Source organism: Asparagus officinalis, chromosome 7, assembly GCF_001876935.1.
Source record: "Asparagus officinalis chromosome 7, Aspof.V1, whole genome shotgun sequence".
NCBI classification, from domain to species: Eukaryota; Viridiplantae; Streptophyta; class Magnoliopsida; order Asparagales; family Asparagaceae; genus Asparagus; species Asparagus officinalis.
Window position 1 is genome coordinate 12,715,938 of NC_033800.1, and position 24,593 is coordinate 12,740,530.

General features: G+C 35.0%; 2 protein-coding genes across 2 annotated transcripts; both read left to right on the forward strand.

Annotated features, from left to right (window-relative positions):
• Positions 600 to 7,220, forward strand: LOC109848905. Its single transcript, XM_020418627.1, has 13 exons — positions 600 to 728; positions 1,298 to 1,425; positions 1,539 to 1,818; positions 1,909 to 2,144; positions 2,226 to 2,353; positions 2,694 to 2,811; positions 5,414 to 5,469; positions 5,559 to 5,652; positions 5,738 to 5,927; positions 6,043 to 6,111; positions 6,197 to 6,300; positions 6,389 to 6,451; positions 6,902 to 7,220. The coding sequence occupies exons 1-13, from the start codon at positions 671 to 673 to the stop codon at positions 7,007 to 7,009; spliced, it is 1,632 nt and encodes a 543-aa protein (XP_020274216.1). The 5' UTR covers positions 600 to 670; the 3' UTR covers positions 7,010 to 7,220.
• On the forward strand, positions 12,459 to 13,805 carry LOC109846695. The gene is made up of 3 exons (XM_020415941.1): positions 12,459 to 13,062; positions 13,163 to 13,306; positions 13,369 to 13,805. Exons 1-3 carry the CDS (start codon positions 12,459 to 12,461, stop codon positions 13,803 to 13,805), a joined length of 1,185 nt encoding a protein of 394 aa, XP_020271530.1.

Consider the following 24,593-nt stretch of genomic DNA (forward strand, 5'->3'; position numbering starts at 1 on the left):
GATAGAATGAAAAGTTATGTTCTGTTAAAGAATTAATTTTGAGGTGGAAGATTTCTCCTTGGAATCTGATCTTCCTCTATATTTGTCATAATTTTTCTTTAAATGTTATCACAGTCCTTCAGTAGGAAAATATAGCAGACTTGAAAGGTGACTACCAATTCTTTCTGCTATTTTAAGGTTATGTTGGTTCTGTGTGAGTCGCAGATATACTCTTGTCTATGTTGTTGACTTCATCTTTTAGAAGGTTAGGGAAGCTAAACGTATAAAATTGTATCGGTTTTATAATTCATTTTATGACTTAAAAAATGTCATCTGTCTTATAATTCATATTAGCAAAAGTACGATATGTTCTTCGATATTTTGCCTTTGTTCATACTGAAGGTATCAATGTACAATATAGTTTGGCAGTTTATGTTCTGTTTATGATTCATAATTTTAATTCTTAAACATTATGCTTATCATAACTGCTTTAACTGCTGAAGCTGCCTCTTCATTTTGCTAATATTCTTATTAATGAGTATGAGTATAGAACTTAGTAACCAGAAACCCCAGTACTTTCATTGTGTTGACTATTTATTGGTAGTGGTAATTGTCCTTGTATTCATAGTTAGGTTATTATGACTATTCTGGCATTGCAATTGTATCTAAACTACGTTGCAGCATCAGAAACATGGATATGGCTTGTCAAAAACATGGTGACATGATGAATATCAGAGACGTAGGAGCAGGTACATGAGAATATGCATACAATATTATTCAGGCGATGATGTCATTCCATGTTTAGATTTAGCTAAAAATGAAGTCTATTGATATTTAAATGTTAATCTTGTATTCTTATTCTTTATTCATAAAAATCAGAAAAGGTAATTTGTGATAACACTAAATAGATGAATCTCTAATGCCTTCAGGGTAAAAGTTATAGTAAGCTAGAAACAAAATCCAAAAGGTTCTTGGCTCATAACAATTCAGTTTTCTGCTCTGGCAAAGTGGGTAGTGTGATTGAGAGCAGTAAGTACCCGTTAATTTGACCATCTCATGTCTATATGGCATGCCATACATATTCTGGACTTCAACAAAGATATCTTTTACATGTTGAGGTGTGTTATGTTTTAACACGCTGTTGAGGATGGGTGCTCATCTGAAATACCAGTACAATTTAACTTATAACTTATAAGCACAGGCAGTTTCTTATTAGGCATGTGGGATAGATTTTTTTGCCTACATGAAATAGATTCATCGAGAAATTATCAGTAATATATTATGTAAACCTGCTAACAAATTATCATTGTGCATACAGTTCACATTGTGCAACATGGGGAAGGATATCATTGTTTTGCAGCATTCATCTTTTCAAATGCATCCATTCGAACCCTTAAATTTGTACACGGTGAAGAGAAGGTTGCTGTTGGATTTGAAACTGGTCAGGTAGTTATTGTCTCTTCATTTTGTGTATGCTGTTAATCCTTTTCGTTGCAAGTAATGCTGAAGCTGTCTAAATATGCTATTGACTGTATGTTCATCTTCGTACCCATTTTCAGGTGGCAATGCTTGATATGAGATCCTTATCAATTTTGTTCCGTACAGATTGCTTATCTGGTGCTCATTCACCCATCATCTCTATAGCGTTTCATGTCAATCCTCAGATCAGTGCTGTAATAACAAGTGCAACTGGAAATCCTGAAGACTCTGCAAGAGTGATGCTTATCTTGACCAAGGATGCAAATGTTTTCATCATTGATAGCATAAGTGGTAAAACAATCAGCTCACAGAGGATGCACCCAAAAAAAGAGTCTTCTGCAATTTCCATGTATGTTATAGGCAAGTAGTTTCTATGTAACAATCAACACAAGTACTGAAATATGTAGTTTTCCAAATGAATTTTTGTAATTCTGTGTATATCCCATTCAGATGGAGCTAGCTCTGTTCTAGAAAAGAACAGTGAGACGTCCTCTCAACATCCATCAGAGGAAAAATCTTCCCATAGTGATTCCATACAAGGAGATGACCTCAATGGAAGTGAACCACAAGAAATTGATCAACACTGCTCTAGTGATGTGTCACACTCAAATGAACTATCAGATCCTCATGTTTTGGTTTGTTGTGAGGACTCTCTGTGGTTTTGGCCATTGAAGGCTGTCAAACAGGTGCTCTTTTATTTCAAATTTAACTAAATTTTGATTTGGACCTTTCTTTTAAGCTAATTGTGTTTATCTTTTTTATTTTAGGGAAATAACAACTCCGTCCATAGATCAAATATTGTAAAACGTTGTTGCTGGTCAGCAATCTTCAGAAAAAGAGATGAAAAAGGATGTGGACTGATTTTACTATATGAAACGGGGGACCTAGAGATGAGGTGAAGACTTCTTGCATTAAATTACTCTCTTCTTTTACTTTGCAGGTTTAAGGTAGTACTTTATAATGAAAATCTATACTTTTTAGGTTTGATTTGTAAAGGATAGCAGTCTTTATTATACAAAGAAATCCTTCAACCAGCCTATCTTGTTCTTCTTACCTTATGATAACACCCCTCTTTGCTTTATATATCAAGGCTCTACATATTTCAGCTTTCTTGTTGCCTGGTACATATGCTAAACAGATGCTGTTTATTACCTTTATTTTCTTTGCATTCAGTCATTGACAATTTGGTGAAGCATTTCTTGGGTCATAAGGTTTTTTTCCTTGTCCATGAGCAGATCCCTTCCTGAGCTGGAGGTTTCAGCAGAAAGTTCCATAATGTCAATTTTAAGATGGAGCTTCAAGACAAACATGGAAAAAGCTATGAGTTCTTACGACAATGGGCAGATCACAATGGTATTTTTTTTTCTTCAAGAGGCGTACACTTTGATTTTTTTCCCCTCTCATTCCACAAGTCAGCATCGCAGAACCTCTTACTAAATAATCTGATATGACCAGTAGTGTAAATAGCAGCAACAACAACAATGACGACAACGACAACAACAAAGCCTTTATCTCAAACTTTTGGGATCGGTTAATGATCAATAGTGTAAATAAAGTATGAAATTATTCAAAGTAGCCACTTTGAAATGTTCACCAAAGTAGCCATAATTCTGAAATTATATTGTGGAGCATAAATTTGCTACCAAGTCAAATATTCTTTTCTCCAAACTCATAGGTCCTAATACAAAAAAATTTAAGAATGAACCAAAAGCTATATAATAGACTGTGCACCTCAAGCCAAATAAATTAATTAAAAAGCGTTAAGTAGCTTGCCGAAGAAGTTCTTCCTTAGCACCCATGAAATCTGAATTACTGTGAAACGCTAAAAGAATTGTGAACTGAGCAACATAACTCATCTTGTGGTTTCATAAAATTATATACAGATGTTAGAGAACGAAGCACACTCTCTCTAATGATCTTCAATTAGAAAGAATTAATGAGTAGATGTTCGATATAATAATAATAATAATACTTATTGAATATCAAAATCCAACTATGATTAACAACAATTCCCAAAGCTGAAATTTACGAAATGTCAGTATGGGAAATGTCAAAACTCTAATTAATGCGTAATATATTATATATACTATATAGCTATATGTTCATAATGGCAAATTTTGCAGAGGGTCAAAATCCAAAAGGTAAATGCTAGAAATATTAGCATCTGAGTGATTTGTTCACAGGTCAGAACCTTGATAGATGGTTTCCTTAAATGTCAGAAGCCCAGAGGATATGACCGAAGGCCAGAATCGCTACTGGCTAAAAAAGTAGTTCAATACTATAAATTATAATTGGACAAATTTTTAAAAACAACCCTTTTTAAACTTTATTGTGCAAAAACGACCATTTGAAAAATTAATGAGCAAAACCGACCCTTTTCGGTTTTACTCAGGACTAAAATGAAGTGTACGGGACTACCAGTCTCGTACACTTCATTTTAGTGCGCTGTGAGTAAAATGTCCCCGTAAGAGTTTGCTCGTTGCTGTTGCCGACCATCAGGCCAAGTGAAGACCCATTGCCCTTAGGCACCCCTTTCTCCCAGAACCCATCGTATCAATTTCTGTTGGCCCAGATCAAAGCCCCCTCCACAAATAACCCCACCCCCTCCACTCCCCAATGTACTGATTTCCATTCCTCCAGATGTAGCGACCGTGGCCGTCCGGCAAGTTCCTCTTCCATGTGCCCTGTGCGCGGCCGGAGCGGAACGGCCCTCCGAAGGTGGCCCGATGCCCATGCGAAACTTTCCCGCCCTGAGGATTTCCCCTTGGAAGCGAAGCGAATCCGAGGACACTTGGAAGCGAAGCGGATCGAGCGATAACGTGCATTCACAGAAGCCATTTATGCTTGTCGGAGATGGGACGGCGGTGTAGGCGGTGGAAGCTTGTTGAGATGGCGCGGGCGCGGTGTAGGCGGTGGTGAGCTTGTCGGAGATGGCGGCGTGGCGTGCGGTGTAGGCGGCATGAAACTTGTCGAGATTGGAGTGCGGTGTAGGCCGGCGGCTCGAAGTTCAGGGGGTGGTCGGCGATGGGTTTGAGGCGAAGCTTGGGAGGTGGGTGATTGAGAGATGAAGAGAGTGAGGGAGTTGGGCAGTCCCGACTATATGGCCACTAAAATGAAGTGTACGGGACTAGTAGTCCCGTACACTTTATTTTAGTGTCTCCCCAGCAAAACCAACCCTTTTCAACAGAAAAGGATCGGTTTTGCTCATTAATTTTTCAAAGGGTCGTTTTTGCACAATAAAGTTTAAAAAATGTTGTTTTTAAAAATTTATCCATTATAATTCTATTAGTAGCTAAATATTTATGCCCATAATGTAATATATGCCACAATCGTATCACCTCTTGCATACTTATTAGCCTTAATGAACATCCTAAACCATCTCCCAATTGTTTTACCTCCTGGTTAACTTTAAGAATTGTAATTGCTTACTTTTTACTGCTTTGTATATGGTTACTATAAACATGGCTACTGTTATGGACATGTATGGTCTTCAAGTCTCTCTAACCATTGCATAAAAACTCCGAAGTTGTGATGAGAGTTGGGAGTTATATTTCTATATTCTAGCATGCCCCCGCAGGTTGAACACCCTTTTTATAGGCTTAAACTTGAATTCACCTAGTTGTGTTAATTTTTTAGAAAATTCGTTTTTATGGTTGGTGGGATTTGAATCTTGGTTGCATCTTAAAGTCCCTCTAACTATTACACCAAAACTCTAAAGTTGTGATGAGAGTTGATGATTATTTTTTTAATATTCTAACATATGGCTTTGCCAAACGATCCATCACACTTTCTCTTGCTTAATGTATTGGTTGTTGGTTCTTGTTCATTGCATTATCATTCTTAAGCAAGCGCACATTGTTCTTTTCCTTGCACTGAGGCAGGTGGAAGGGGTGTGCTTATATCCTTCCTATTGGGTGGTTTCTTATTTTATGTGATTTCTCTCATTAATTTGCAGGTGAATGGTTCTGAACTTGCTTTCATCTCACTTTTGGCTTGCGAAAATGACTTCAGGTATTAATTGCTACATTTTGTGCAAGCATTTATTCGCTTGTGCCTGTTCAAATTGTAGAATATGGAGTAAGTTATGTATGATTGAACAGGATACCAGAATCTTTGCCCTGCCTTCATGACAAAGTTGTTGCAGCTGCTGCAGATGCTGCTATTAGTCTCTCTATGAATCAAAAGAAAAGACAGGTTAACATTTATTGTATTTTATAATAATCAGCTGTTACTTTCTTTCTTGGGTCAATTTACCATAAGGTTATCATTTATGCTCCAGAGTACAGCATCTGGGATTCTGGGTGGTATCTTCAAGGGACTTAAAGGAGGTAGAGCGGAGAATGACAGTGATGTTTCTCGCAGTTTTGATAAATCTAGCTCAGAGAAATTGGAGGACTCCTTTTCAAGAGATCCATTCGCAGAATCGCTAGCTACACCTACTAATGACAAAGAAGTTGAACTAAGCATAGGTCTCTCTCCCTCTCTCGCACACACAAACACCACTCACACATCTGCGCATATGCACACATGTACACTGAAGCTATGCCTTTCTCATATATGCACTGAAGCTAAACTCTTGTGCAGATGACATCATGATTGATGAGGAATTGCCCATATCATCATCATCCACTGTAAGTAAACAAAAGAAAACAGGTGTGGCTCATTTTCTTTGTCAATCATCAAGTACTTCATTTTCCTATTGGTCCAGTGGACTCAATTATCTAATGTAACACTACAGATGAGAATACAGAAAGAGAAAAATTATTCCAAGGAGCAACTCATGATACAAAGCCAAGAGTAAGAACAACACAAGAAATCATGACACAGTATAAATTTGGCGGGGTAATTCCTTTTATTGAGCCAACTCTTATGCACTTTTCAACCTGTCATATTTCTTTCATTTCTTGAAAGCTAATAGTTTTGTTTCCAGGATGCTGCAAAAGCAGCAGCTCATGCAAAGGACAAGCTGATGGAGCGACAGGAGAAACTTGAGGTATAAAGATACATTTGAATTTTCAGTTTTACTCTCAACCACCTCCTCCACCCCCCATCCCCACCCACAAAAAGGATAGGGGTTGATGTAGAATAAACTATCTTTTTACCCTTTTCTGCTAGCGCATCATATTTTCTAAGATGTTTGATACTGCCCCATAAATGAGCATACATTCCACCTTTTATATAAATTACTTTATACCTAAATTTGAAATTTTGAAAATTTATCTCCAAATGCTTGTTGATTTTCCTTCGTCTTTTCTAACACATTCTACATTTGGAAGAAATGTAGCTTAGCTAATATTAATTGAAGTAATGCAGCACTAATAGTATCTTAGATTCTTAGCTCTAGATAATAATTTTCTTTTGGCAAAGAATACCTTTTGGTAAAAGAAAAACAGGCGATTTACCCTAGCAACCAACTTCTAACATATGCTTGTTTTTCTGTCAGAGATTGAGTATGCGCACTGCAGAGCTGCAAGATGGGGCACAGAATTTTGCTGAAATGGCTAATGAACTCGTAAGGACAATGGAGAAAAAGAAATGGTGGAATATATAAGTGCTCCACCATATGGACGTGATGTTTGAATTATACCTGGGAATTCAGAAGGCCTTCTGTTTGAGGTTTCTTTGGTCAGCTCTCAGATCACCAACAGAATTCTGCTAATTGGAGATTATTTCACATATCTTTTTTTTGAAGTAATTGTTTCACTTATCTGAACTGCTGATGTATTTAATTCCACACCAATAAATTACGTATGTATTATTTGTGTATTAAGGTACCGTTTGGCAAAGGGTTAAGAGAGAGGTTAAAGAGACTTAACCCCTTCTTAACCTGCCAAACACAACAAATCTATTTAAGGGTTAAAGTGAGTTAACTCTCCATAATTTGCCAAACATAAAAAATATAGAATGGTTAAGTTAACCCCTCTAGAGGGGTTAAAATGAGTTAACCCCTCAAAATGAGGGGTTTACTAATACTCCTATTTAGATGGAATAAGAGTTAACCCTTCTAATTATAAAGAAAATAGTCAAAATCATTGTTATTCCCAAACACTAAAACTGATCATAAGGGCTAAAATAAAACTTATTTAACGGGTTAATAATTTAATCCTTTGGATTATCAAATGGGCTAAGTACATTAATCCTTCTCTTTAACCCCTCTTCATTAACCCTTTGCCAAACGGGGCAGCAGCAGTTGCATGACCTGTGCAGTAAAAGATGAAAGATGAGATTGTATTAAAATGCTAAGTCAGGGACAGTGATAAATTCAGGTACCATTATCAGCTATATATGTTACATACTACTGTATTGCGGTTTCTAGGCTAATAGATTCCGACTTCGTTATAAATTTCCTGGTACGCAAACTGTAAATAGGGGGATGGAGTATTTATTTATGCACCACTCATTTTTATTGTTTTCTCATGTATCAACTGACCAAAATAGCCATATAAATCCTTTAAAGAAAAAGCTCTAATCTAATTGATATGTGATATCTCACTGACCTTTTCGTGAGAAGGGAAAGGGTTCTATCAGAATGTTTTATAGAAAGAAGTAATTTATATCATCTATGGGTAGTTAGAAGATTAGTTTGTGAACTATAACTTTTCTATTTATGAGTAGATCATCCTACTACTCTTGGAGATGGTTCTGATAGAATTCCTATTGTTTGTAATAAGCTTTTTAAATGAATAACAGCCTTGATGATGTATTGTTTGGATGGTCAGGTCGAAATCCTTAGGTATTGGACCTCATTTCTCAGTTGGTGACCCTCATTAGGATTTAGTACTTTAAAATTAATCAAATCTAAAATTTTGGAAATCTTACAATTTTTATTTCATCCTATTAATTTTTCCGTAATAAATTATTATGCAGAGAACCGAAAACATGAAAGACATGGATAAAAGCATAAGTGTGAGCGGTTGAAGTTCAGTGAACTTCAAAGTTTTAGCCCTGCAAAATGCTAACTCATGAGACTATGATTCACGTTATCAATAAGGGACCAACATTTTATGATAGGGTTAATTGAATCATTGGTCACTATATTTATTTTCTAATAATTAAATCTTCATATTTATATTTCAATTGCTTGGATGACCGATCACACGATTAAATGCTAATTGGATTACTCGTTATACCTAACATTTTTTTGTTAATTTAAATTGTATATTTTCATTCTTTTCTAAGCAATACGACTCACTCAATGCGTCGCAAGTTAATATGTTTAAAAATAAATATCAAATGCAATATAACTATCCAATACAAGTTGCTCGATGCGTCGCAAATTTTCATTTCTCTAAGTGATCAAAATATTAAACATAAGAGCAACCTTGTTACGTCAAATGATCAAGACTTTTTTTATATCACGTAGTTGAAATTCATTATATCAATTGACGCACAGCGTTAAAAGTGACTAATGATCTAATTGGTATTTAATTATATCATCGAAGTAATTAAAACGTAGATATGATCATCCAGTTATATGATAGATGCGATGGTTAATGGTCCAATTTTAGTCCTTTTATGAGATATTAGAAACGAATTTGCTGCTTCGGAGAGATTTCTATTAGACAGGTACTCGTACGACCTTATCGTCCATGAAGTCATGCAAGCGCGATCCTCGTACTTCTCTGATTGACTTACCGAAAGATTTTTAAAGTGCGTACAAATATAAGACTACTTGGACCAGCAGTAGCCCTTTCTCCTTACGTTTGTGTATTTCTTCTTTGACCGTCCAAACAATTTAATTAGCCTGGAAAGAGAGAACCGCCAAACTCTTGGCTGACATAGTTTCCACTGAAAAGTAATATAATGTTTTCGAAATTAACGATATTATATTTTCTCCTAAAGACTTACCATATAAAGCTTAAAAAGAAGGACTTTTTGTTTTTAGGTCCATTTGTTTACCTAACTTTATCTTTAAACCCAAGTAAACCCAACATTCTTTTTGTAGTTATCTTTAAACCCAATTTCCTTATATAGGGGGACCCACATATGAGAGTATTATATTTTAGAATTGGGTTTAAAGATAAATACAAAAAGACTTATATAGGGGGACCCACATATGAGAGTATTATATTTTAGAATTGGGTTTAAAGATAAATACAAAAAGAAAGTTGGGTTTTGAGAGTATTATATTTTAGAATTGGGTTTAAAGATAAATACAAAAAGAAAGTTGGGTTTAAAGATACACATAATAATTCTTGGGTTTAAATATAAAGCTAGGTAAACAAATGGACCTAAAAACAAAAAGCCCTAAAAAGAATATGTAGGTATCATAAAGGCCCCTATTAACTTTGGACGATTACCTGATACCCTCCATCTCCCACAGGTTTCAAAATATTACCAAAAAAAACCTTCAACTTCAGGATTTTATCTGAAACCCCTCCGAACATCGTTAACTGTAACTTTCGCAGATGTGGGTGAAATTACGCAGAGGAATATTTTTTTTCCAGTGAAAATTACAATTCACGTGTTTTTAGGGTTTTCTTTAAAAAAAATGTTGAAGTTAAGGGTTTTTTTTTTTTTTTTTGTAACCCTTAAACTTGAAGGTTTTAAGATATTTTAAAAGTGATGGGAGGCCATCTAATAATCGTCCAAAGTTGTGAGGGCTTTGTGATACTTACCCGCTGCATTACCTGCGTGTCTGTCTAGAACCATGAATCGCTTTCATAGAGTTCTGAATTAATTGATCACTTTTGACGTCATTCAAAAGAAAATGAAGATGAAGAAGGGAAGTAATTAACTTTCCATGTTCCAAATAGAACAGTTTATGACGGAACCGGTCATCCGTAGCTTTAGCTGATAGCGGATTTTTTTTTATAACATTCACAAGTTGCATAGACAACAAAATATCTGCAAAAAAAACGTCCTAGTTTTATGGAGTACTACAAATGGAGGGCGGCGTATATTAATTAGAGAGCTAGATACTTTCCAATTAGGTAATAACTGGGTAATGATTTAAATCCCTTAACTAGAATGTTATCTTTAAAAAAACATATCCATGAATGGTATAGATCAACTCATTCTATCAAGAAGTTCTGATAGAATATGCACTTTTTATTTTCAATTTCAAGGAGTGAGAAAGTATCACCAAGGGTTTCCATTATCGTCATATGTGTGGATTATTATTAACTTATAGGATCAACCTATGACATGAGTCATTTATGGATAGGATCTAGATGGGGAGTCCCATTGGCTCCTAACCAATGCTCTTAAAACAAAAACTATGGGATTTGGGTCCATAGACGTGATTGAGAGCCGACCTTTGAAAGTTAAGTCTCCCATCTCAGACTCCAATATAGTACTCGATGTTTAACGTGAAGAGGAAAAAACACATGGAAGAATATTTTATTATTCAAGCTTGACTTTAGAAAATCTACATGCATCCATATTTTGAATCCACCTTAAACCACTTTATCATCACGGCTCTTACTAGGAAGCGAAGCATTTGGTTTCAAACCTTAAATTGACCAGACAGATTATATTATTCGAAACGGAAAAAAAAGTTACATCTCAAAATTCAATTTTGGTGCAATTAACCATTTATATTTTGACAGTCCACTACACTTGACTCATGATCATCATTTTTTCTTTTCAATTTGACTTTTTAAACCCCAATAGGTCGTTCAGGTGGAGTAAATGATGACAGTCCAGGAGATGTTGATATAGGAGATTTCGGAGTGGGATTATCTGATTGTGACGAGTCGAAGTTCATACTTTGGGGTTGTCTTCGACCAACTTGTCTTGTTGTGGGGACATCATCTTTAAATTTTTTGAAAATTTTAACTATATTCCAGACATGATCAAATTTGAAACCTTTTTTGTACTTTGGTTCTTGTATAAATAACATCTTTGCTCGAGCTAACTGCAAATTATAGTGAACATCAAGTTATGTATTTTAACAATAATAATAAATTTTAAAAGATAATTAATAGAATACTTACAATATCTTCATCTGAAGCACCACTTGGATTCAGATTCTCTAATTGTCTCAAGCACGCATTCAATTTCCTTACTTCATTACTTATGATTTCCATTCGAGAACGAATTGATCGGCTCGTACGCACCTCAATATGCTGATCTCGAAGTTCATTGTATTTGTCCTCCACACGAGACCAAAATGCATCTCAAGACTGGTTTCTACTGATAATAGGGTCTTAAGAAATATCCAAGAATACTTGACAAAGGAGCACATCTTCAGTAACCATGTATCCAGATGATCGAACATACATTTTTTTTTTAAAAAGCGGTTGCTTTGGAGATTAGAAATACTTTGAAGAAATACTTCGAATTGGGTGGTTTGACTCGTGAATGTTATTTATAACCAATCCAAATTTGTTTGAATTTGAATTTGAATTTATCGGTGGTCAACATTTGAAATTGAATCGTTGTGTACAAACTGATCAGCTTTACACATTGTCTAACGTTGTCAGTGGGAATCATTTTTTGAAAACTGGTCATCTTTACACATTGTCCAACGTTGTCGGTGGGAATCATTTTTTAAAAACTGATCAGCTTTACACATTGTCCAATGTTATAGGTGAGAATCATTTTTTAAAAACCAATCAGCTTTACACATTGTCCAACGTTGTCGGTGGGAATCATTTTTTAAAAACTGATCAGCTTTGCACATTGTCTAACGTTGTCAGTGGGAATTATTTTTTAAAAACTGGTCAGCTTTACACATTGTCCAACGTTATCGGTGAGAATCATTTTTTAAAAACTGATCATCTTTACACATTATCCAACGTTGTCGGTGGGAATCATTTTTTGAAAACTGATCAGCTTTACACATTGTCCAACGTATACACAGCTAAGCAAATTTGAATTTTATGACAAATGGATAACATCTAAGCAAAGTTTATACATTGTTCAACGTATACAGTTAAGCAAAGTTTTATAAATAGCATACTAGATTAGGTACATCCACACAATTATTCGTTGTTGTGTTAAAATTATTATCTTTCATTTCTGCATACTTCAGTCATTCTTTTCTTACTTTAAAAATGAATTTCGATGCTGGAGGTCCATCATATTTATCATCATCTTCATATTCGGATGATGATAATTTTCTGTCCAATATCATTACAGAGATTGATGAAACCGAAGAAGTAATTTGTGAGTACATCAACAACAACATGATCCCCGCTAACAATTTACATCAACAAAACTACCAACCAATCCATGGTGGCTCGATTCCCGATCATACAGTGATCAACCGCGATCGAGAAACTGCGCATCAGAATTTGGTCATAGATTACTTAGCCGATAATCCACGTTTTGAAGAAGATATGTTTCGTCGTCGATATCGGATGTCAAGAAGTTTATTCCTTCGTATTGTTGATGCAGTGAAAGATCATGACTATTACTTCCAACAACGAAGTGATGGACTTGGTAGAATAGAATTATCACTGTTACAGAAAGTAACAGCTGTTTTCTGCATGTTGGCATACAGTCTACCAGCTGATACTATGGACGAATACGTTAAAATAGGTGAGTCAACAGCAATTGAAAGTATGACAAAATTTTATCGTGCTATGGTGGAGATATTCGCAGAGCGGTATCTACGAACACCTAATGCTAAATATATTTCTAGGCTACTCTATATTGGTAAAAAACATGGATTTTCAGGAATGTTAGGAAGTCTTGATTGTATGCATTGTAAATGAAAAAATTGTCCAACAACATGATCTGGACAATACGTACGCAGGACGTAGTGGGTCACCAACTATTATCCTTGAAGCTGTGGCAGATTATGATCTTTGGATATGGCACGCATATTTTGGTATGCCAGGCACCAATAATGATATCAATGTGCTGGAGTCATCTAATATTTTCTCTAATCTAGCTCAAGGTATTGCTCCCCCGCTCACTATGTTATTCAAGGAAAAGAGTATAATATGGGTTATTATTTAGCTGATGGTATATATCCAAAATGGGCTACTATTGTACAAACAATCCAACAGCCACAATGTAGGAAGACAAAATATTTTGCCATGAAACAGAAAGCATGTAGAAAAGATGTAGAACGTGCGTTCGGAGTTCTTCAATCACAATTTGCAATTGTGGCAGGATCAGCACGTTTTTGGAAAAAACATGTATTACATGACATAATGATTGCATGCATTATTATGCATAATATGATAATCGAGGATGAACATGACCTTTATGCACCAATTCAAGAAGTGAGGGAAATACCAACACCAGAAGTTGATATTGTAGCAGATGAAACTACAAGTTTTACTCAATTTATTACACGTTACAGACAAATCAAGGATAAAGATGCCCATATTGTGCTTTGTAATGCATTGATAGATCATTTATGGGAGGAATACACTATTTCAGATAGTTAAGTGCATATTAAATTTGTAATTTTTACATTGTTGTAAATGTTTAATTATTTTCTTGTATTTTATTTTCTGTTGTGTTCTTAAATGTAATATTTTGGCAATATCAATAATAAAAATATAATATTTTAGCAATCAAATTATTTTAATTAATAAAATAATATTTAATTATTTTATTAGTTTAATTTTTTAAATATAAATCATTTTGTTTGAAAAATATGTGAAAAACTAAAATTTGATATGTGAGGTTAATTGTTGAAATAGTTAAAAATATAGGGAATAAAAAATAATAATATAATAATAGATAAAAAGAATATACTAAGAATATTCTTTTTTGGTGTAAAAATGGTGCAATGGGTTGGAGATGAATTACTGTTAGATGTGACATTTGCACCATTTTGGTGCAAAATTTGTATCATTTTTGTGCGATGGGTTGGAGATGCCCTTAGGGAACAAAGAACAGGAGGAGGAGGAGGAGAGAACGGGTTGGGGTGAGATTTTTAGGTGGGAATTTGGGCGAGATTTGATGGGGTGAGATGCGACCAGCGACATGAGGAGGGTTTTGATATATAATAATGGGGAAATTTTTGAACCCGCAAGATTTTCAAATCTGAAGCCGCGAAAACGAAATTTAATTTTTTTCCCCATCTAGGTACCCTAGACGAAAATTTCCGTCTAGAATAGTAGAGACCACAAATATTGAAAAAATAGTTAATAAAATCCGTCTAGGATACTATCCTAGACGGAAATTCTGTCTAAGATGCATAGATTTCTACTAGTGAATTAGTGTATATATAAGAATATTAATTTACTCTTATGCATCGCAAGAGTAACAACTAGTTAAAATAAATAAAGTTCAAAGAAAAGAATACTCAAATGATGCATGTTTTGCTTTCTAAGTAAAAAATTGCAAGTCAAGGTCCACTAATTTTTATTAGATTACCATTGTTGTCTGCGAAAATATAGAGAAGCGAAAAAGAAAGAGGGTGTTGTGGTTTGGCCTCACTTAGGCATCAATTAGTTTTTTTCTGAAATGATTAACACATGCATGTTCATATTATGGTTTTTCATTTTAAATGCGGTTTCAGCGTTCAAAGACAAAGAAAGTCTGCAACTGAAAAAAAAAAAAAAGCTTCTTGATGCAAACTTCTCACTTGAAGAATAGCACACCACTTTAATTCACAAAACTTGTTTGCAACTCTATTTTATAGACGTAAAATGTAGTCTTTTCCGGTGGCCGAGCTACATAGTGTCCAATAGTATCATTAGACACCACCAAATATTATATTTTGTAGATACTTTTATTTTTTTTTTCCCTTGTATTACTACTTAGGACATCACTAAAATTGGGTTAAAAGGTCGCTAATGCACATAAAGTTACATAGTTATAAATATTCAAAGGGAAAAATGCTTCCAGCCCCCAAAAGCTAAGTAAACGTGCTTCCCACCCCTAAGACTTTGTCAACGGTGTTTTACCCCCCAAAAATAAAGATTCTGTTCTCTGAGCCCCCAAAACACAAAATCCAAGACATTAAAACATGTGAAGACCATAATACCCTTCTCTCTCTCTCTCTCTCTCTCTCTCTCTTTTTTATTAAAATATGATGAAGATTGTTTTATTATTTTCATTTTCTCTCTCTCTCTTTATCATGATGTACTAAGATGATAGTTGAAATGATTGATGAGGATTATTTTATTATTTTCATTTTTTATTATTTTGGTTGTTTGTATTGGGAGATTGTTAAAGTTACGGGTTAATTGTTAAGGTTACGAGTTAATTGTTAATGTTACGGGTTAATTGTTAATGTTACGGGTTAATTGTTAAGGTTATGAACCCCCTCTCTCTCTCTCTCTTTCTTTTTTATTATTATATGATGATGATTATTTTATTATTTTCATTTTCTCTCTCTCTCTCTCTTTATCATGATGTACTAAGATGATAGTTGAAATGATTGATGAGGATTATTTTATTATTTTCATTTTTTATTATTTTGGTTGTTTATATTGGAGATTGTTAAAGTTACGGGTTAATTGTTAAGGTTACGAATTAATTGTTAATGTTATGGGTCAATTGTTCTCTCTCTCTCTCTCTCTCTCTCTCTCTCTCTCTCTCTATCTATCTATCTATCATGATGTTTCTTTGATGATATTGAAATGATTAAAGAGGATTATTATTTTATTATTTTCGTTTTTTATTCTTTTTGTATTATTAGAATATTCGTTGTTAAGGATAATGGTTGGTTGTAAATATTATGCATTAATTGTTAAGGTTACGGGTTAGTTGTTAAGCTTAAGGGTTTGTTGTTAAGGTTATGGGTTTGTTGTGTAGGTTACGGATTTGTTGTTAAGGTTACGGGTTTAATTGTTAAGGTTACGGGTTTAATTGTTAAGGTTACGGGTTTAATTGTTAAGGTTACGTATTTAATTGTTAAGGTTACGTGTTTAATTGTTACGGTTACGGTTTATTAATTTTTAATGTTACGGGTTTAATTATTAGGGTTATGGGTTTAATTATTAATGTTACGTATTTAATAATTAAGGTTACGGGTTTAATTGTTACGGTTACGGTTTATTAATTGTTAAGGTTACGATTTAATTGTTAAGGTTACGGGTTTAATTGTTAAGGTTACGGGTTTAATTGTTAAGGTTACGGTTTTAATTGTTAAGGTTACGTGTTTAATTATTACGGTTACAGTTTTAATTGTTAAGGTTACGGGTTTAATTGTTAATGTTACGGTTTAATTGTTTAGGTTACGGTTTAATTGTTAAGGTTACGGTTTAATTGTTAAGGTTATGGGTTTAATTGTTAAGGTTACCGGTTTAATTATTAATGTTACGGTTTAATTGTTAAGATTATGGGTTTAATTATTAAGGTTACGAGGGAGAGAGAAGGGATCCATAACCTTAACAATTGACCCGTAACCTTAACAATTAAACCCGTAATCTTAACAATTAAACCCATAACCTTAACAATTAAACCGTAACTTTAACAATTAATAAACCGTAACCGTAATAATTAAACCCGTAACCGTAACAATTAAACCCGTAACCTTAACAATTAAACACGTAACCTTAACAATTAAACACGTAACCTTAACAATTAAACCAGTAATGTTAATAACAAATTCGTAACCTACACAACAAACTCATAACCTTAACAACAAACCCTTAACCTTAACAACTAACCCGTAACCTTAACAATCAATGCATAACCTTTACAACCAACCGTTATCCTTAACAACGAATATTCTAAAAATACAAAAAGAATAAAAAACGAAAATAATAAAATAATAATCCTCTTTAATCATCTCAATATCATCAAAGAAACATCATGATATATATATATATATATATATATTAGTGAGAGAGAAGAACGAGCTTGAAGGAGATGAGATTGAGAGAGGATTGAGATGTAAGAGTTTTCAGCATGATGATTTTACGAGAGAGAGAATTCATAACCTTAACAATTGACCCGTAACATTAACAATTAATTCGTAACCTTAACAATTAACCCGTAACTTTAACAATCTCCCAATACAAACAACCAAAATAATAAAAATAAAAATAATAAAATAATCCTTATCAATCATTTCAACTATCATCTCAGTACATCTTGATAAAGAAAGAGAGAAAACGAAAATAATAAAATAATCCTCATCATATTTTAATAAAAAAAGAAAGAGAGAGAGAGAGAGAGAGAGAGGATTCATAACCTTAACAACTGACCCGTAACATTAATAATTAACTCGTAACCTTAACAATTAACCCGTAACTTTAACAATCTCCCAATACAAACAACCAAAATAATAAAAAACAAAAATAATAAAATAATCCTCATCAATTATTTTAACTATCATCTTAGTACATCATGATAAAGAGAGAGAGAAAACAAAAATAATAAAATAATCATCATCATATTTTAATAAAAAAAAGAAAGAGAGAGAGAAGGGTATTATGGTCTTCACATGTTTTAATGTCTTGGGGGCTCAGAGAACAGAATATTTATTTTTAGGGGTAAAACACTCGTTGACAAAGTCTTAGGAGTGGAAAGCACGTTTCATTAGCTTTTAGGGGCTGGAGCATTTTTCCCATATTCAAAATATAACTATGGCAAGTTATATAGGAACATCACCGGAACAAATTAAATGCTGGCTTAGCAACTAATCCTTTTGATCATGTTACCTGTATCATCTATTGCATTACATCTATAACATCTTACTCACGTTGGTTTCGGATCGATTGTCCTATTTATCCTAATTCAAATACATGCATTGTAAAATGGAATCCATTAAGAGAGCATAGACTTATATTTGACATACTAAGCTAGATCTTGATTTAGATTCTAACTTTTGCGCCAAGGGAAAAAAAATACATGTGCAATGGCATTTTTTTTATCTTTACACACTAAAATAAATTTTGTGTTAGGGGCTGAATTGCAAATTTTACATTTTGATACATCTCATATTTTTTGTACATTTTTACCGGGAAGAGTTGTGTGAAAAAAGCAAATGGTTATACGTACAACATGATGTTGACTATTGCCTTGACTAGAAGTGGTTGTCAGCATCATGAATGAAGTCACATTACATTCTAGGAAAGGAAGGGCCGAACCAAGAATAAAAAGAAGACGGGGGAGCTGTGATAATAACTTTGGTAGGGGTGGGCAAAAACCGAAACAAACCGGTTCAACCGAAAAAACCGCCCGAAAAAACGGATCGGTTAACCGAACCGAATTAAATGGATGAGAAGAAGTCTCTAAACCGCCCGAACCGAATTAAACCGGTCTGGATCCGGTTTGAACCCCTGAACCGCCCAAAAAAAACCGAACCGAATTCTTAAACAAAAAGTAGCTGTGAGCCTTTGGTGTGAAGAAAATTTATGGCTGAATGTTTAGCATTTAAGAATTGTGGAGTGGAGTTTATACTAACATATATTTGAGTACGCTGATATAGTTAAGTGAGATTTCCGTAAATCAATACAAGATGTTGAGGTTGAAGGATAAATTTAGTGTTTTGATCAAATTTTAGTGATAACATGAATATAGCTTGCTGGTGCTGGATATCAAATTAACCTATAGTATAAGCTATCAAGGATATAAGATAATTCTTGATGAGAAAAAAACAGCTAAAAATTAACGAAAATCATCAAAAGGTGTGTGTGCCTGCCAAACATTGTTCTTTCTCTAAAAAAAAGCTACATAATTACATGGTCCTCCTAGTGTATTAAGCTAGTTATATTCAGATCATACAATTTGATTAAGTGGCTTAGTACAGTTTTGATTGTTTCTTTTCAGTTTTGATTGCTTCTTTTCAGTTTTGAATATAACTAAAACTTACCCATATTTTTGTGAAATGGAGTTAATTCGGTTCAAAACCGAAACCGAACCGAACCGAACCGAATTTCGGTTGGGCCGAATATTTGGATGAAGGGGAAAAAATCTGGATCTGGATGAGAGTTTTGAGAATCCGAAAAATTCGGATTGGATGCGGATTGGGCTTAAAACCGAACCGAACCGAATACGCCCAGCCCTAAACTTTGGTACGGCATTTTACACTGCATTAAAGTTGTCCTTTTCTTGAAGGGTAAATTTTTTTATAACCCGATATTCCTCCGTCTGTTCGGAGATAACCTCATGAATGAACTTCAAAATGTCACTTTGCCCCCTTGACTTTTGGTCATTGTCACAAAACCACTCGAACTTTTTTTCCTTCAATTTTTCAGCATACCTCCTGAGGACGTAACGTGGGTTCCTGAACTCTTATTAGAAGTTCATGGTATTATTCATAGTTTATAAAAATCATCCTGCTAATAACTTATCTTTTTCAGAAAATGTGCTTTTTCAGCAAAACATTTACAGTTTATGCTTTGGAACGTGACAATTACATTCAATTATTTTTTATGCGTAAATTTTAATAGAAAAGCAAAATAATGATCATCTAATTTAATGGTGAATAAAATTCCTAGAATCTAGGTGGTCCGTAGGAAAACACACAGAATATGCACAACTAAACGTAGCTACAAACAAGAAAGGAATAAATTAAGAGTTTTTCTATAGAGTGCCCATGAGCAGTCTATAGAAAAACCGATAAATTAAAGCATAAGTTATCAAGCTATTGGACAATCTATGTAAATCTCAGTGCTTAACGTGGCAAGAGATCTGTTGTAGGTTTGGTAAACCTCACCAATGAGGAATATTCCAAGAAAGCATGTGCTTAATTAATGTACTAATGACGAAGGCAAACGTTGTTTTTTTAAAGGCCAGTGGTGGGTTTAAAGGAAATTACATTAGCTGTTAGGGGCTACAATTAATATGTATAGATCCCATCATTTAGCACGTGTTTATTTTACTACTCTCAGAGTTTCAATGGATAGCTTTTGATTAATTGAATCTTCTTAGAAATGGGGAAGCAAAGGAAACATAAATTGTTTATATTTTCAATTTATAAATCTTCTTTGGATAATAAAAACTTCAGATATGAAAAATGAAGCGGCATCTCGTATGATTTCTGCTCTTTTTCATATGTTGGATGGAATGAAAATGGACAGCGAATAATAGATATTTAAAGTGAAATATTGGTAGCGATATAACAAAAGATTAATTTCGTTATCAAGAAAATACTTCTTATTTTTTATAAACTCCGTGACATCTATGAATTACGCCTTTTCTATTTCTTGTCAAGATTAATCATAAATATTGTTCATAGATAACAGATAGTTACGATTAGAAAAATGATTTTTAATATTTGATTATATTAGAGAGATCACCCTTACCAGAATTATGAACAATAAGATAACTAGTAGTATTATGAATAGTACCATGTACGGGAAGTGGGGCAACCTGATGATAGAGTTCAACTGGTACTAACACCCACATTATTCTCATTTAAAAAATTGCTGAATATGATATTTATCCATTACGTAGGCCATTTGGGTCTTCTAACAACTTCAGTCTTTAGTTCACGTCGTTTATTTGTTTCTTTCTTTCTTGGATAAATTGTGTCAATGTCCCAAAAATAAAAAATTAATGTGTTCCAGCCCTCTATATTATTTGTAATATATATTAGCCTCAAATACATATAGTCTATGTGATTCAACCTTTTTTACAATTCTCAAGAGAATAAATCCGTAAAAAACCCCAAACTACCCCTCTTCTTCTTCTCCTTCTCTGTCGCCTTCCATCTCCTCTTCCACCCTCTCTCCAACCTCGCCGGAAACCTCCAACACCGCCGCCACCTCCGCCTCCTCTCGACCTCGTCGACTCCATCCTCAGTAAGATAGTCGTAGCCCCCGCCACCACCATCGCGAGTCCATCCCAACTCCATCCGCAGTTCCCTTCAAGGTTCTAATGGAGGAGCTCGTCGGCGTCTCCAGCCCCTCAAGAACCCTACCCTCCTCTTCTCCTACTTTCCCTCTCGCTCCCCAGAACCCCAAACCTTAGGCTCCCCTCCTCATCACTCCTTGTTAGGGCGAAATCGAAGCTCAACGGAGTCCAAAACCCTAAGGAATCCAACAACGCTACTCGAATTGTTGAGGAGGAGAAAGAGGTGGAGTAGGATTTTCCATGGATTCAGGAGAAAGTCCACGATATCGTCGAGTTCATCAGAACGGTCACTCAGGCCATCCCCGGGCCCAGAGTGGGCTAGAGCCCTCTGCCGTGGGTTCTAGGGATCCCGCTCGCTTACATGGGCCTCTCTTTCGTCGTTGCTGTTGTCAAGATTGTCAAGAAGTTGACCTCACCGAGGGCGAAGAAGAAGAGATTGGTAATTTTGATGGGAAGTGTGCGGCTCTTTGTATGTGGGTTTTCCCCCATGAATTGTTTGTTCAATGTGAGGATTGTTTTCGTGTGCAAGTGAATGAGAATGCGTTTCTATTGAGGGAGATTGATGACTTGGTCTGCGCATATGGGAATCAGTAGTAATTTGAGGTACCAGACGCTGAATGGTTTGGAGTTTGTTGGGGAAAGTGTTGCCTCCGACAGGTTTTAAGGTTTCGGTTGTTGGGTTAAGGTGCTTGAACAATGTGCTTGGTTGATATGTGCTTTTACTTGAAGCTTTTGTTACGATTTGTAAATTAAAAAAAAGAAACTGGAGTTAATGTGTATCCTTGCTGAAAGGAAACTGCGTGAAGCTTGTTGGATGTTTTGTTCATGAAAAGGCAATTTTGCCTTTGTGAATAGTCCCACATTGGAAAATGAGATGAATAGTATAGGGTATATAATGGTTCTCTCCTTATTGTGTTTTGAATAGTGTTTTGAGTTTTGTGGGTTTTGTATATCTATCTCACACGTGGGCGCACGCACGCACGCCACGCCTCGCCTCGCTACGCCTCGCCCGTACACGCGCGCCACGCCGCACCGCACACGCACACATTTTTTGCTTCTCAAGCTTTTATTTTTGCACGTTTTACACGTTTTGTAACGGCTGCATGCGGGTAAAGGAAGCAAGATTTGTGCGTAACTGTCCCTTGGATTCAGCGGGGGTTACACTTCTCCTTACTTATATAAGCAGGCGTGGAGCTCATTCAAAGACACACCAACGAAGAGAAGAACAACTTCTAAGCTCTCTTCTTTCTCTACTCTCATTTCTCCAAGAAATTTCGGCTACATATTTACATTTATATTTTGGGCAACCGTTTTCGTCTGAGCATAAGCTCTGTGACTCACGCCCGAGTGCAGAGGTCGGCTGATTCCGGGGGTTTTATCGCTAGGGGAGAGGAGACATATTGCGCCAGGGTGATAGGCAGGTCCTTAATCTTTTAGGGCAGTGACATCACGACTGCTCCCGATCAGGCCTGAATTTTCTAACTCATTAATTTGGATTTTATATTATTATATTCCGTTTTGACAGCAATCTAGAAGATTGATGATAATTTTGTTGTTAATTTAAATTTGCAATTTTAACATATAGTTAACTGTTTTAATTGTTAACTAATTTTGCATCTAAATTAGTAGATAATAATAATAATAATAAATATTTTGCTGCTTCTGTATTCAATTTCTATATATTTCAAAAAACAAAAAATCTTTAAGTGAACCAGTTCAAGTTTTCTTGGATTAATTGATGTCTAAGGCAAGGTTTAAGGGTTGCGTAAAGCGTTCTGCAAGAAACGAGGTACTTAATAGATATTTGATCAACCTTTAGTACTATCCTTACCTGACCAAACTACCCGAGTAAAACTTTAATCTTTTTACTTTTAGAGTTTTTGGTTAAGAGCAGGTTTAATTAAGTTTCTGGTCTAGTAGTATTGACAAAATTCTTTATTCGATCAGATTACATCTACCTAGACTAGTAAACTAAAATTAGACTTATGGTAATTCCTAATCATTCAAAAAGTGTCAAACCTGAGAAGTTCACCGGTGTCAATTATAAACGGTGGGCTAATCAGATGAAATACTGGCTCACTACCTTAGGTCTTTTATCTGCTATTGATACTCCTGAGTCTTCTACTAGTGGTTCTCAACCTTTGACTCCTGATCCTGCACAGTTTGCTCCTTTCACTTCTGGTTCTGGTGCTAGCTCCTTTTCTAGCTTTATGAAACCAGAAGAAATCAACTATCATTGTTGTCATAGGATTTTTAGTGCACTTGCAGACAACCTTTATGATATATACTATGAGTTCAAAAGTGCAAAAGACCTATGGAATGCTCTTGAAGCAGAATATGACTATGATGATGCCGGAATTCTACGTTTTACCTCCTCCTCATTCAATAAGTTCATGATGGTTGATGACAAGCCCATTAATGAACAAATTCATGAATTCCTAGATTTCCTCCGTCATCTCCAATCAAAAGAAAACATTTTTACTGACGATTATAAAGTTTCCTGTTTGATTGATAAACTCCCCCCCTCCTGGTCTAGATTTGCTGGAGATCTCCGACATAAGAAAGGAGATCTAACCTTAACTGAAGCCCTCAAGGCTATTCGTATTGAAGACCAGTATAAGCAAAATTCCAAAACCAAGAATGAATCAAAAGCTAAAGTAAACTTGGTAGAGGATAAGCCTAAATCTAGGAATTTTAAACCCAAAGGGAAGAAATTCAAGAAAAACCAACAATCTTTCAATAAATCTTCCTTCAAATCAAATTCTTCCAATTCCAATTCTTCCAGCCATAAGTCTGATGGAAAGTTCTGCTTTGTCTGTGGTAGAACCAACCACATGGCTCACAACTGTTTCTTTCGGAAGAAGGAACCAGCCAAACTTGCCCCTAAAGGAAATGGATCCAACAAAGTTAATATGATTGAAATGAATCCAACCTCCTTCAGGTTAGCCTCTTCATCTCATCTTGTAAATTCTCTAACTTCTTCCACTGATTGGTATTTGGATTCCAGAGCAAATAACCATGTCTGTAATGATCGTTATTGGTTTTCAAATTATCAGGAATCAAGAGGAGGAAGCATAAGCTTAGCAGATGACTCCACTAAACCAATAATAGGAAGTGGACGTATAGAGCTCATCGTGACTTCTGGGAAAGCTATGCATCTGCAAGGCGTTTATCATGTTCCTTCTCTCCGTCGCAATCTGATTAGTGAATCTCTTCTTCTTAGAGCTGGTTATAGGATTGTAAAAGAATCCAATAAATTTGTGATTACAAAGAGTAATGTATAAGCAAAATTCCAAAACCAAGAATGAATCAAAAGCTAAAGTAAACTTGGTAGAGGATAAGCCTAAATCTAGGAATTTTAAACCCAAAGGGAAGAAATTCAAGAAAAACCAACAATCTTTTAACAAATCTTCCTTCAAATCAAATCCATATTCTTCCAGCCATAAGTCTGATGGAAAGTTCTGCTTTGTTTG